This window comes from Paralichthys olivaceus, chromosome 10 (assembly GCF_024713975.1).
Source record: "Paralichthys olivaceus isolate ysfri-2021 chromosome 10, ASM2471397v2, whole genome shotgun sequence".
In the NCBI taxonomy this organism is placed as follows: Eukaryota; Metazoa; Chordata; class Actinopteri; order Pleuronectiformes; family Paralichthyidae; genus Paralichthys; species Paralichthys olivaceus.
Window position 1 is genome coordinate 15,900,873 of NC_091102.1, and position 15,763 is coordinate 15,916,635.

At 40.9% G+C, this 15,763-nt stretch overlaps 1 protein-coding gene across 1 annotated transcript in view; it reads right to left on the reverse strand.

Annotated features, from left to right (window-relative positions):
* dars1 (aspartyl-tRNA synthetase 1) overlaps window positions 1–15,763 on the reverse strand; it is a 30,254-nt gene that overhangs the window by 6,189 nt on the left and 8,302 nt on the right. Inside the window, exons 5-11 of the mRNA XM_020090215.2 lie at window positions 15,506–15,598; window positions 14,269–14,371; window positions 9,646–9,748; window positions 8,991–9,071; window positions 5,948–6,007; window positions 2,740–2,851; window positions 184–318 (exon numbers count right to left, since the gene is read on the reverse strand). Of these exons, the coding sequence (XP_019945774.1) occupies window positions 184–318; window positions 2,740–2,851; window positions 5,948–6,007; window positions 8,991–9,071; window positions 9,646–9,748; window positions 14,269–14,371; window positions 15,506–15,598 (687 nt within the window). The remainder of the gene's footprint in view (window positions 1–183; window positions 319–2,739; window positions 2,852–5,947; window positions 6,008–8,990; window positions 9,072–9,645; window positions 9,749–14,268; window positions 14,372–15,505; window positions 15,599–15,763) is intronic.

The window sequence follows — 15,763 nt, forward strand, 5'->3', positions numbered from 1 at the left end:
ACACAGTTAAAATAATACACAAAAGGAGGGATGTCTGTTAAAAGTTTAATAATCTAAATGCATTAGGAGCCGTTTTAAAAATGGACAGCTCACTTCAAGGTCCAAGCTTTTCACTGGACTCTTGCTGCTCATTTCACTCCCACAAGTGGATGTTGAGGGGACAGATGGGAGAGTCGAACTTACCTGGCCCCACACAGAAGACCTTGTCAAAGTCAGCGCAGATGCACATCTGCTTGTAGAGTTGGGGAGACTGGGCCAGGTAGGCGCTGGTCTTGAAGTAAGACACAGTGAAGACATTGGCCCCACCTTCACTTGCAGCTAAGAGAGGACAAAGTGGACAACTTTTAGAAATGAAACATTTAAAATGAGCATTAACTGCTGGACCTATTAAGAGTTTTCGATAAACTAGTGAAATGCCCGTTGTAAACCTGCCTGTTTGGAATGGGCTGTTTGTCTGTAGTGGCAGCTTCTCTTTCTGAAACGGTCACAGTGACCTGCAGTAACTGAGCCATGGCAAGTAAGGACAGTACAAAGAGCTGTTCAGCTGTTCAGTCAAACTCAATACACAGAACCCTGAACTGGAAAATCAGTTGTTGTGAACACATCCGTTCTCATGATCAATTTTCATTGATGAGTCCCAGCCACTGCTGCTACACAGCGCTGGTCACCTGTTTATTCAAAGTGTATTAATATTGAACATATCATGTGTCCAAATAGTGCTGCATAGAAAACTGCACTTCCTTGGGCCGTTAGCAATAAACATGGCTAGTGTTAAGTTGGTAAGATGAATGGTTCTTGAGCCACATACAGACAGAGATATCTGGAATTATTAAGTAGATCATTAGACAGATACTTAAAGTTCACTAAGAGACCGACTGATGGAAACTGAAGTTTGTCATGTAGCAAACTCAAACCACCACTAAAGATGAGACACATTTGAATATCACCTGTTCACTAAAAGTTTGAATTTAAAGTAATTTCTGTCTTTTTGAAAAGATTTCTGCGACGCACACTTCTTGCCTGTTGGCTTATCAATAAATAAATAATGTCTGGCATATATCTCAAAACAAACACAGGTCGCAGACTTACATAACATACGCCCGACTTACATAATATATTGCGGTTTTATGTGTCTCAGATGTCAGAGGGCATATCAATTTAGGGTGTTGGTTCACACCGCACAACATGTGCCAAACTGGGTGTTCTCTGGGTGGTGGCAGGCAGGAAGATGTGGGTTTTGTAAAAAAAAAAGTTCGCAGTTGATTTACGTGGCGCCAAAACAAAAGAGCGGTAGTTTTGAATTCATATGCACGAGTATGATTGGCTCTTTAAGAAAAGGGGAAGTGAGAGAACCACAGATTTCGCCACAGTTAATTTTTTTTTTTTTAGCCCAGTCTGAGACCCACCTGCAATACCTCCAAAGGGGGCCACAACCCACATTCTAGGAAACACTGCTCTAGACTTTTTAAATAAAATGCATTTCAGCTGAAGAACAGAAAAGTATGCGAGAACTGGGGCCTAATTTCTAACAATTGTGTTTGTGTGAAATGAGGCCTGAAAGAGATGTACGCCACTTCCCACGCTAGGAGAATGTGTGCACCTGAGGGAAAACAAACTGAACTGTGTGTACGTACATTTTGGAGAAGGGAAAATTGGTGACTGAGATGGTGCGGTGGTGAATAGAAGCCGGGTTGTAAAAGTTAAATGTGAGAGGAGTCAATGTATGTATAATCATCACTTTAAGTCAATAATCAATGTTGGTTGCATAAACCCAAAATAACATCAAGGAGCAAGATTAATTCAGCCAAATCTTTCTTTGTTAGTTTTTGTTTAGAATAGCTGCAGTGCATGCTCTCACAGCTCTCACACAGAGAAGACCTTGATTTTTGTGTCCCGCGAATACTTTTCTTGGTTGCCGTGAGTCACCATGAAGAACCATTCATCACCGGGCTCATTTCTATGCAGCAACATTTATGAGGTGCTTTGTATTGATCAGTTCCAGCTGAATGTGGGCATATAGAGGAGGGCAGGATATGAGGCTGATCTACATGTGCACAGGTGGACTGTGATTTATAAAGGCAACATGGCCTGCAGGTGTACATGTGCATGGTTTTATAGATCTCACCATTTCTGGCTTTTGTGCGCAAGTACATTTTTAGTATGGATCCTACACACTGTTTTATAAATGAGGCCCCTGCTGTTGAGAAAGCAGTTCAAGGATGAGTGAGACACTATGCAGGGAAAAACTAAAATTACTGAATCTCCTGAATGTTGGTGGGAAAGTTTTTTTTTTCTACCATGGTCTTTGCTTCTTCCTGTGATGTGGGATAAGGCCTGTGGGGAACAAGCTTAAAGAAAACCTCTGCTGTCAATTTAGGGGCATTGTGTGGAGATATGAGATTTATTAAAAATCCCTACAGGGCTGGATGACATTTCTCATTGGTCTGAAACAGTAAAAACCGATGTTAACGTCTTGTCAGTTTGTCTGTTCCTTGTTTCAGAAACTTTGTTAGTCACTAAAACCGTTTTGGGAGCTTCAACTGAAGTGTGGTTCCCATCTCGAAAAAGAAACGGACAACCCAAACAGGAACTGAACTTTACAACCGCCATCGGTGAGTCACAAGACATCTGTGGGTGGTGATGATATACAGAGCCTCTTGCCTCTTTTTTGAAAATACGTGTGAATGTCACTTTCACCCACGAGGCAGGATCAACGCGGTCAACCGAGTGTCTTTGTACCTGATATGATCTTAGGGGTCTGGATCTCCACAAAGCCCTTATTGGTGAGGGTGTCTCTGAAGAGCTGGCACACTCCCGACTGCAGCCGGAAGATGGCCTGGCTGGTGGTGGTCTACAGGGGGGATTCACAAAACAAACACACAGGCATGAACATGATTAGCATCATTTTTTACACAATCATTTTACACAACGCACAACTCCTGTCTGGCATGAATGGAATCCAAACCCTGCATGAGTACCAAGAAATGTTAAACTATTAACTGTTGCAGATTTTCAGCTAAAGACTAAAGGGAACAGAGCCTTTGAAATAAGAGCTCCATCACTCTGGAATACCCTGCCTGAGGAAATACGGCTGGCTGGGTCAGTAGCTTCCTTTGAATCAAACTCATCGCACCACATTCCCAGATTTTACAGAATAAAACAAATTTTTTGGGTACCTCCTGGAACGGTTCACTAACACAATAAATGGTGGTAATGCACCTTGACGTTGGTTGCCATCCGCAAATAAACCGAACAAATAAGAAGATTTTAACCAATTCTACGTGTTATTATTGTGTGCTTAAATATTTGTTTTTATGTTTTTAGAAAGTTTATTTAACATATGATACTTGTATATATATATATGTGTAAATGCTGGAATCAAGGAAGAGTTAAATTTGTATACCAAGTGACAAATGTAAAAACCTAAGTCCCAAAATCCCCCAAAGCTATGACAGTTAGGCGACACACCATGTGAAAACGTCAGTGAACACTCCCTAAGACAACTGACTCATCTCAAATGACCACAACATTTCTTGAAGTGAGCTTTACTCACTTTCAACTCCAGCTATTATATAGAGCCTTGGCTTTGTAAATACAGGACACCCAGGTCTGAGCTAATTAGGAGGTTTCATTTCTCTCTGTTTCCCCACATCTCAGGCTCCTGTCCAGTCCTGATTCCACCTTGTCTGACGAGCAGTTGGCAGAACTGAAAGGTGATAATGTCTTAATACTGGCAAAGCTCATTAATCTTCAGACAATGCCTCAGGGCCGTCTGACAGACTCATTTTTTTGAAATTTCTAATCTGAATACTTCAGTAATTCAGTCTGCAAAAAGAAGATGTGAAGAAAAACAAAACTTTCCTGCTTCAAAACACTTTGATCAAAGCCTTTAAAAGAGCAGTGAACCAAATAATTCATTCAACCCCCAAAACTCCTATGATTCATTTGTATCTTGTATAACACATGTGGCTGTGCCTCATTTTAAACACTGACCTAAAACCAGCACGTGCAGGACCATGTTCAAAAATTTGAAAAAGTGCTTCCTGTTTATAGCACATTTGCAGTGAGTAGGGAGGGTGGGTGGTGGTTAGTTACTAGAAACTGCATTTCTGATGGTGCCCTGAGACTACATGGGGTACCTCTCAGTGGCAAAGTGTACTTGTTTGAACCAATACTGCGGTGGCGCTCAACCACAGGCAGAGTTCAGAGAACACAATTTAAGTTGCAATGTTTTCCTGGGTTCACATTTAATTCAATTTTTCTTTTCAGGGCGGATGTAAACAAGTTAAAGACTTTTTAAGAGCTTTTTGAAATCACTTGAAATTAAATTTAAACTAAATATGGAAACACAAACCAAAAAACTGTCTTAAACCACCACAAATACTAGTTACAAGCCACTTATCAATAAACTTGCATTTACTCATGTTTATAAACTGGCTAAAGAGGCATTGGTTTAATAAATAAACTTCACCAGAGACAGACAAATGACACAGCCCAAAGTGGAAGCAATAATTCATCTTTTTCTTTGGTCTGCCAGAGTAGAGATATTTTCACTGTGATGCGCCTAAAGATTAAGACCCATCCAATCTGAAATTTCGACATTTTACTGCTTTTGATTTGTTGTTTGATATTTTAAGAACTCATGGCCTCATTGTTTTTAGTAATTAGTAATTCCACCAGTAGCCAGATCCTCTCACTGCTTCTCTTTATTTGGTTCTTGAACTAAAAGCAAGTGTCAATATTCTACTTGGAGGAATCCAAGCACAATAAAATGAACAACTGCTGATTAAAATTCAATTCGTCATTGTATGAACCATTTTTAATGATCAACTGAACAAGTTGTATTCACTTGTTTTGGCAATATCAAATACTCATTTCTTCCAGGTTTTTGAGGGTGAGGGCTTGTTGTTTTTTTTCTTTTTATGTGGTAGTAAAATCTTTATATCCTCTTATATTCCATTACTCAGAGAAAATAACCAACTTAAAAATTCCACAGAGATTGTGATGGTGTTTTATAAAGTGAATAACTAATTAATAAAATAAACATCTGATTCATCAGTACTAAAATGAATGGTTTAACCAATGGTAAATAAACTTTCTTCTCATATACAGTATTCCTTACATGTCTATCATGCTTGTCAACACCAACTGCCCAGGCAGGATGACTGTCCAAAGACACTTTGGCTGTGGGTCCATGAACAGGAGTAAAACTGTGAGTAGTGTTTTAGTGTGAAGAGCCTTGTTTAAACATGGTCAAGTTATAAAGGGCAGCTCCATAGGAACTAAATTATTATTGGATTGTTTTTTATGGTTCCCTTTAGGTGTCTCTCTTTGCAAGTGTGGGAACCACTTTACAGCTTCGCTGGGCTCCGAGTGTAAAACTGATGACAGACCATGAGTCCGTGAGCTCAAAGTGCACAGTGTTAGAGAAACAGGTGTTGCTGGGAGGCTTGTGAGCTCCGCGGCTCTGTGCCTTGATGTCAGCACCTTCCTGTCTGTTGCATCATCCACGTGGGAGGCACAGATCAAAACAATGAGACACTTTGTGGCTTGGTGTCTTCTGCTGCTCGTGTAGAATTTGCACATCTCCAACACTGCACAAGAGTGAATGCATCTGCCCATTAAATCACAGACTCTCCTATCGCTTTAGAGGTGAAGTGGTTTGCTTTGCATTCAATATGTTTACAGTAGCTCATACAGTTGTCTGCTTAGCTTTCAATGTAAAAAATGTTTTTTTTTTATTGTAGAGCACAATAGATGAACTTTGTTATATTAAACTGAAAGAGAGATTTTGGACATGTTGAATAATTGCCCTGAAAACAGCTTTTTTCAATCTCAGCAGACAACTTCAACATGACACTTGTGAGATTAGATATCAAGACAAATACTCTGCAGCCTTTGTCACAAATTCAGGGGTTTTCTCATCTCAGTCCTGGGAACAACTTACCCTGAGATCAATCACTCTGTTGTCCAGCTTGGTGTCCTGGTTGACTGTGGCTCTGCCTTCCTGAGGGCAAACACAAACATCACATCAACAAAAGTCCTCTAAATATGAAATGTTCAGCCACTGTCAAGTCTGTGTTCACAGAGGAGTCATGGCCACTGATGTACAAATGCTTTTTCAAGGTTTTTCTATCCTCACACAAAGAAAATACAGGTTAACACTGAATGCAAGTAAAACTAAAAACACCAGGTGCTAGACAACCACCATGATTATACAGCTCAAACACATGCAAGTTAAAAGAAATTACAGTTGCTTTGTTACATGCAACAGATTGTACAAGGTCAACTACAACAAAAGACATCTGCAGTAAGGGGCAATGAAGCAATAATAGAGAAAAGAAAAGAACACAAATGAAAGAGTAAATGTTTCATCACAGTAGGAACCACTGTTTCCAGGGTCATGGATGTCAGGCTTCCTCATAGGACCCACTGGATTTGAGCTAACAGCCTGCAATAGCTTCACATCCTGCTGCTCAGAGCAGCTCAGTACACAGTAAAAAAAAACGTCAGACAGACAGAGAGACAGACAGGGCTGTTACGGCCTGTGTCTCTTGGGAAAACAGGTGCTGCAACAAGTGTGAGATACATTGAGTATCCAAAGAAAATACCTGGGATTGTCTTACCAGATAAACATGAGCTTTCTCTCATATGGTGACACCCATATATAGATTTTCGCGTTATAATATATATACTAATATGTGATGGTAAAACATAGCATAATTTACAACTACATAAAAGCAATAGCTGTTAGAATTGGGCATTGGAAACTATGCTGACCTGTCTGTTAGTATAACTGTTCGCATCAAATGTGGTTTGACAAAAAAGGCGATCGTAATTGAACTTTTTTTGAATAAGTGTAATTATGGCATTTCCATAACTTCCCCTTTGAGCATGACAGATAATGACAGCAGCTTCTCGGATCATAATTTAGAGGTATGGCAAAAGTTCAGACAACTTGCTGAAACTTCTGCACTATACCCGAGAAAGTGCTGCAGTAAGAGGAATAATAATCTATCCAATTAAACTAAACTATCCACCTACCTGCTGAGCTTAACACAGCATTTCCACCAGCACGAAAGTGGCAACATGAAAGGCTGCAGCGAGACATGTTCACCTGTTCTATGAGCCTGTTGGTAATACTGGGGATGGCAAAATATTGATGTCCTTATTGAGCAATAACTCTTTAGTAAATAACCTTTGGCATTGTTTAAATCACGTGATCTGAGTGAAAAGTAGACTTGTGCACTTCAACTAGGTTCAGTTTCCAGGCATGGGGAAATCTGGACTGCGGCGATAACTGCCAAAGCAACCTAAAAAAGACAACATTTTCCATTAAAAAAGACTCTAAGGCCCCTCTCTGCAATGGGAATGGATACAATTCACATTAACTCAAATGAAGCTGGGGTTTTTATTGGCTCCAGCTTCGATCGGTAGTGATGGAAACATGACCCCCAGATGAACAAGCCAATTTTTCTTCTTCATTCTTGCAGTCTAGATGCTGAACTTTTTCTGTAAGACGCTATGGCATGCATTGAACTTCCAGGTGTAAATAGCCATGGAAGTTTGTGTACTTTGTTTTTTACATCTGGGGAAAATGTGCAAGAGATTTTCAGTCAATTATTTAGCAGCTTTACCTGCATTTGAAAAACATTAAAGAATGGACAATAAGCGCAATAAAATGTGTGGGACTCTTGTGCGCTTTGGAACTGTATATAACGAGAATGGGACTCAACAATTAACTATTTCTCTAGCGATCCAATCTACTGCGGCTTCAACTTTACTAAGGAAATTATTACAGTGGACATTTGTGCTGCTCGATTATTAGTTAAAGGTTATTAAGTCTGGGCTAAAACAACCTTTTTATCTTTTAGGTAAAACCGCTACAACACTAAACTTTTAAAAACTGAAACTGAAAAAAGAAATAATCTTTTGAATTGAATCGGTAACCCACCGTGTATTAAACGGACCTGTTGTTAAGCCAGTGACTGACAGCACAAGACAGCAGCCTCAAAGTTTAATAAACACTAATGACCTCCTAAACTGTAGGTGGGAAAATAATGGCTCTTTATAATGCATCATCTCAAATGATTCAGTATCAATGCACAACTCTACATAATTGGAATTCAGAGGGCTTCCTAAACCATGGCTGCCGGCTCTTATCAACACTGTGTGATGAAATCACATTTTGCACGAACAGAGGTGAGTCAATCGAGGTGGTTTTACTCACTGACTGTAATGTTAATCAGTGTGAGCCACTCTGCTCTTCATCTTGTTTAATTTAAGTAGGTTTTATGAGCCAATCCTGAACTCTGCCAAAAAACACAGATCTCTATTCTCCTTACTGACAACAAGCTCAAAGACTAAATAAATCATGACGCAAGGTTACACTGTAAACTTGCTTTTGATATTAAGTGTTCAGATGAATTGGGGCTCAATGGTTAATTATGCTGTTTCCATTGTCTAGTTAGACCAAACTTGAACTCTGACGCACAAACACAGACGCACAAAGTCAGTCAGTTCCTCTTTCCCACACTGAGAAGTTGATGTCTGTGAGTCTGGACTGGAGCAGGGTCTGCAGCTGTTTTACATCTGTTTTTGTTTTCCCAGCTCAGACTGAGATGTCTTATTGACATAACAACCTGACAGTAAAAAGTTTCACTTCATTAATGCACCTCACATGGAGCCATGGTATTTCAGTTTATGGTTCGGTGATTGGAAGAATATCGTCTGTCAGCAATTGGCTGTGTCCATAGCCAGTTGTTTTTTGGGTGATTTATTTTTATTTTTTTACTAATAAGCCTGGCTCCTTGAGAATTCATTTAACTGTATTAAGTTACCTTGTAAGTTACCTGTTAACTTAGGGCCTGGAACTTATATATTATACAATAATATACATTCATTGATTTAGTCCCTCCTGCCTCTACTCGCTCTTTGGTGACACAGGCCCTCCATGCCTCCCCTGCATCCATCCCTACATTCCTCCTCACCTCTTCCCCCTCTCCATCTGGCCTGACAGCATCATCCAACTGCAGGGGGAGACGTGGCTCTGCCTGGCTGATGACAAAAATCTGCGAGGAAGAAAGAAACCAAGAGCATTACAATTCACAGGAAACCACCAATGTTTCCAGTATATGTTTGTGATAATGGAAAGTACCTAGACTCCTCACACACATAAGGGTGTCAAAGTAAAAGAGATAATCTCAACTGTTAAAACTTAAATGTGGGAGAAGTTGATCTGTGTAAAAACCACTAGGTTTGTGTGAAGCCACAGTCATGCACAGGTGGTGGGTAGACTCTGATGCAGGCAATAAATCTCACTTTCATGCATAGCTTCTTTTTTTTTTTTTCATGGACACTGTGCGAAAGGTCTTACTCCATCAGGTGTGACTAGTACAGTGTGTACGTAAATACAAATCATACCCTGAGCTGAGTGAGGAACTGAGGAGTTACATGCTGACTGTACGAATCTGTGTTGTTGTTTACATGACTGTGTGAATAGACAAGCATTTTCCTGCTTCAATGATTCTGAAGAGGCCAAATGTGTGATTGTGTTTTTATTTAGATGTAGAGCACAAAAACAGAGACTGTATCATCTGCTCTGTGTTCACATGCACTGTTGACTGCAGTGAAAACTCTACCCACCCTCTCGACGTGCAGCTCAACGTCCTGCTGGGTACAGCTCTCGATCTTCTGCTCTACTTTCCTCACTGCCGCCTCCACGTCTACGATGCTTTCCTTCGTGATGCTGGTTGAGACAGTTGGAAGGGTGGAGGGTAAACAACACACATCACTTAGAAAGCAAACTGGTGTGTGGGAGGCCAACTGTGTGAAAACAATATTTCACTTAAACTCTTGACGCTCTTCGACGTGCATTTTCAGTTTTCATGGTGTGATGTGTGGGACAGTGTGGGGTTTTGTTTTTGATTCAATTCACTGCACATCCTATACGGACAAAGGTTGCATTGACATTTGCAAACATGGGGAGTAAAGTGGACCAAGATCCCACAAGAGCATATAGCTTTCATAACTAAACAGCATCCCACGCCCACCTACCAACTCATTCTCTGCTCAACACGAGTGCATCTTTCATTAGGTTCAAATCAACAGGCTGCATCGGGGAGGAAAAAGTTTTAGTTTCCATACATCATACTGCAGACAGATTTGACTGTTGTGGAATGGGTCACAGTGGGAATAATAAAAAACACAAGTAAATCACAATTTTACACACTATTATTTTACTCCTAATTCTGTGGACTTTAAACTGACAGCTACAGACTGAGTTTTAATGAGAGAGAAACCACTGCATTGCATGCCACAACTGCAGCTGGGACTTTGAGGTGGGACTGTCTACACTGATTGTAAAAATGTCATGGACCATACTGGGAGTAAGCGGTGGCTCACAGTCGCATGACAGCGTGAGCGCGCTTGCAAACAGCACTGCAAATAGTAGTGTAAAAAATTCATTAGGAAACTGTGGCGGGACAAATTACAATATGGTGGTAGAATAATAATGGGAAACACTGAATAAGATTAAAGGCTCTTAAGAAATGACCAACTCTAGGGTGTGGAATATTGAAACAGCACTAGCGAATTTAAAGACACGTCAGGATACAATTTTGTACACTGCAATAAATTCATACTAAATATGAGATGGGTTTTCTAGCTATGAAACAAGTGCAGCTTGGAGAAAAGAGACAGTAACTTACATCATAGTGTGAGCTGGTGGGAAGTACCCAGAGTAACAAACAGCAGTTTGATATTGAGAGGACGGGTGCAAATTCCCCTATAAAAATTAGACTACAGTATTCAAGGGAAACCTTTTCTTAATTTTGCTGTGATGGGTTTTCAAAACAAGCCACCATCTTCCCACACAGCCTCCTCACTGCAACTCAGATTAGAGATGCGCGAGACAACACTGATCATCATGAAGTGCAAGGCCAGATGGGGAAACCTGCTGAAATCCTTCACTCCTCCTCATTAAAAGGCAGTAATGAGGGACTGAGCGCTGGGGAACTGCTGTCCCTTCAGCCCCACGACAGCTGCCGGCAAAGTCCTTCCCCTCTAGTCGGAGATCAGTTAGATAAATAAATTCCCACATTAATAACTTCCGCTGCAGGGCCCGGTGACAACACATTCAGCACACACCGAGAGAAACAGACTGATTAACTCAAGACTGAGACTTGACAGAGAGAAACACATCTGAGAGAACACGCAGGAGAGTTTCGATTTTCACATCGAATCTGTTTTTAATTTGGGTCCAGTGTTGCCTGGAATCAGTACAATAATGTGGAGAGATGTTAATAAAGTAATGATGGGATTACTGGAGTTGCTATAACTTTACTGTAACTTGGATTAGGATTACTACACTAAACCTGCACTTCATTGAGATATATTGTGGATGTGCTGATATGAGAATATGTGAGAGATATACCAGACACAATATTATAAACATTTTATCATTGTAACATTAATATTTTACAAAAACATTTGTAGACACAGCCTTTCAGATGCTGGTCTGTCAAAATGACAAAACAGGGTTTCTGCAGTGTAAATTTAAGACCGCCATAACGCCATATTGAATGAGTGAAGTTGACGGATATGAAAGGAAGTCCCTGAATTACACTTGTCCATAATTGAAGATAAAGTGAAGTAGCCTGGCAGAGAACAAATCTGGAAATGTCACGTTATCTCAAACTACAGGCAGAGACAGTTGGTATCCAGAGCCATAAGCCCGAACCCAAAAACTTCTGACTGGAATGTTTTATAACAGTGTACTAATATCACTGAGAAACAACTGCAACACACAGAGGCATTACAAACTATGCATGACATTATACAGTTCTCTTTGGAAAAAAGTGTGACAGAAGTAGCATTAAATGAATGGCCTGTGTAAAACTAGACCTTCTGCATAGTATTTTATGATATTTTAAGGCTTAAAATTCAGATGATCACATTTTTATCACAGTTCTTTAGACCTTTTAAGACCCTGTGCAAACCATGAAAGAGGAAGGTAGAGCTGACTGGACATGATTTCCAAGTCTTGTACACAGTGTTGCTCTCACTGACTAGTGAAGTTCACACAAATTCACAAAAATGTATTATTTGAATCAACAATTCATCGGAAAGCCCTGACTTTTAAAGCCACTCGAAATTGAACTGAACCTACAAAACCTCACAGAACACAGAAAATCCAGGCGATTATTGTCAATCCAGTTTCAGAGGCCACATCAGTCACAGTTCTCTTCTGCCCTACACTAAACATGCCTGAGGTACTTGAGTCGGTTGCCGAAGTCTAAAGATCACTTAATTAAATTGTGCGAGTGAGCGGATGATGTCCTGGATATACAATATGTGAAATTAGACTTCCTCAGCTATGTCATCACTGCCCTTGACATGATTATGAGAGGATTTACTTGTAATCCAGGGCCTTACTCCGCTTGCCAATCATCGCACCAAGTGTGTGGAACTAGACAGGGGGCAGAAAGCCACAGGAGCTAATAGAACCACCTGTTCTTTAATGTTTAAATAAAAAAACACAAAACATGTTGATGCTAACAGTAACCTTCAGACAGCCTCTTGGTAACTACACCATGTTTGACTTGATACAAGCCTGTGGTGTCATGGAAAACTTGTCGTCACTTTCACTCGCTCTGGTGTCAGGTGGGGATGTATGGCACAACAATCTAACTGTCCAACCACAATGTTGCAAAACCAGATTAAGGAAATACCGGACATAAAAGAAATCATCTGTTGCAAAAACGTATTGAAACATAACTGATGCACACACACACACACACACAAGAAAAACAATCTCCTGTGTGACTTACAGTTAACTTTTCTACAATATCACACACTTTGAGATCACGTCCTTTTCCTGCTCGTCTCTCGCTGTAGGATAACAGAAAATAAAGCTGAATGTGGGAGCCGGCGGTGATGGCACCATGACACTAAGAGAGTGGGGGTCAGTGTGGTCAGGCAGCAGAGGTTGAGGCTCAGGTGTGAGCAGCAGTGACCTCACCCTCATTACAAACTTGTGCACTTTGAGTTGAGCTTCTTGTGAACGTCAACAACCCACCAAGATGCTCCAAGGGTCTCATTTACGAAACACGGGTATAATGAATGTAAGTAAAATGGTAATTTATGCACATTTGGATATTCATCAAACATTTAGTTGCTCCCACTTGTTTACATATGACTCAGGCTGGTGTCTACATAAACTCTATCATTCATTATTTACCAAATTAAATCTGCACTTTCTGTCCTGAATGGATGACTATATCTACTCTATACATTTTTGTGCTGCTGTTTATTGTAGATGCTATCAAACCTACAACACTTTTCACTGCAGCTCTGTCCTGAATGATCCGAGGGAGAGACGCTCATCCTCTGGTCAACCCACAGCGCCACAGGCTCTGAGCTGGGTATGATGTCACATGTCGGGAACAATGATGGGGCCTGAAACGTCTCCATTGATGTCTGACACTGCATTCTTCATCAGTGATGTGCTCTTTAATTAACAGCTCTAATGAAGCCGGTTTCTTTCAACTCTTGACGGTTTCTCTGGGAGGTTGAAACAGCAGACACTTCTCTTCTGTCTTCAGTCTCATTGGCAGCTTTTTGTGACGCTGGAAGACTTAAACAGCTGCAACTAAATACTGTGCAGGTTTAAATCAGCTTTAAGTCTCTGTATTATCAAATGTCACAACTGCCATTCTGCTCTGGCATATGAGGAAATTCATCAGACAGCAGGAGGACGGGAAAACAGTAATTTACTAAAGCACTTTGTTTTAGTCAATTACCTGAATTTCATTTTGAAAGTGCAATTTTTGTCTTATTTCAAAAGTTAGCCCCCCCCTGTGAACATCAGCCTAAAGCAGCATTATTGTCAGCCTCGCCCCCTTTAGCTTTTAATCGTTTAATAAAGTGCACTTCTGCTGATAGTTGTGCTCTTTCACAGACTACCAGTAATGTGGCTGGAGTTTCAGGGCTGAACATGACTAATGGAGCTCTGCTCTTAAGTATTTCTTCCTCCTCTGATCCGAGCTGCTGTATCTGCCATCTCAACAGGAACCGCTCCATTACAACGCTGCTGTACCCGCCCTGTTAACAGCAAGCTTTTGTTGTCAAGTGAAAAATGATTGATTTCCACACCGTTCACCTCGCTCAGAATGTGTGAAAATGGATCAACGGGGGTGATTAGGGCCCAGTATTTTCCCACCATTGTTCTTTGCCCCCTCTGACAGGAAGAGCAGTCTCTGCACTCACTTTGCGGCGAACTTGACCATCTGCTTGCTGGCACGATCTCCCACTGCAACAAGTGCCTGCACGTTGAACTGCTGCTGACGTAGGACCAAAAAGCATTGCTTCCCTGAAAACAAAACAAAAACAACAACATATAGTGGTGGTAGGAACTCTTTCAAACAAGCTTAACAGGCTTGTCACAATAAAACCTCTGGTGCTCACTCTGAAAGTAACGTCAGTGTGTGCAGTCCAAAGTGGCTACGTGTTGGTCTGAATGAAGAGGCTATCCCTCAGCTGGAAGGTTTCTTGTAATCTACAGGTAAAGTGTCAAATATTTGTGAACAGTTTGTCTTTGAAGAGCACTGTGTGGCGAAAGGCTGATTGCTACCTTCCTAACAAACACACACACCTACAGTGTAAACAAGTTAGCCAACAGAAACTCGAAGCAGAGGACAGTCAGACCACCCAGGTACTTTGATGTTTGTTGCCTGTGAAAAAGGGGGCTGGGATGTGGGGAAAACAGTAATGCAAAAATCCCACCAACAGATGCACCTTATCCCCGACCAAATCAGGATGTTATTCTGCTCACACGTACATCCTTGCAGCAGGCACAGAGAATGAAGACATGAGTGGAGGGGAAGTGACTCTGAACTGTGGAAGTTATCTTGAAAGGATATGGCAAAGAAGATCATCATGGAAACCTGACTTTATTTGTAACGACTGATTTAGCAGGGCAGTAAAAAGGCTTGATGTCTCGTACAGAGATGCAGTAACCTGGCAGACCAAACAGAGCAGCTACATGGCTGCCAGTAGCTGTAACCCAGCTAAAAGAGGTTATCTCACATAACATTCAAATTCAGATCCAGATATTTCTGCAGCTTCAAACTATCCAGGTTTTTATTTAAATCTACCCTAAATTAAAAAAAGTTTCATGGAAATCATTTCAGTTATTTTTTTGCATTATTCTATGACCTCGCAGACAGACCAATAATCACTCCACATGCTAAAAGCTGATGGTTTCTTTTCTTTAGTTTCCAAACATTGACATTTATCGAACTAAAGAGAGTGATCTCAGTTGTCAACACCAATTGCAATTTAGAGATGTGAGCGATGTGGAAAACTGGTTTAAAGAAGTATTACCCATTTCAGTAGAGAACACAGAGGATTTGCACGGGGGTCATCCAGTTCTGGCTGTTTTTTCTCCTCAGAAAAGAAAGTTGTGCAAAACCAAAAGATGAACAAAGACAGGCGGTGATCTCACCTTTGGCTCTGCTGGTGTGGACTCGGGCACGCAGCCATATCAGCTGGTCGGCTCTCTCAGGAGTCAGGTCCTGGACTCGCACCAAGGCCCTGTCTGGCTCACACACACACACACACACACGAAAATTTTATTACTTGAAAAGAACTTTCCTGCCTCCCCCACTGTTTCCCCCCTACACACCCCCAAAGGCAGAAAGACATGTGAATGAGCATGCATGTGCGTGTGTAGACGTATGCACAATATAATGCTCAAATTACA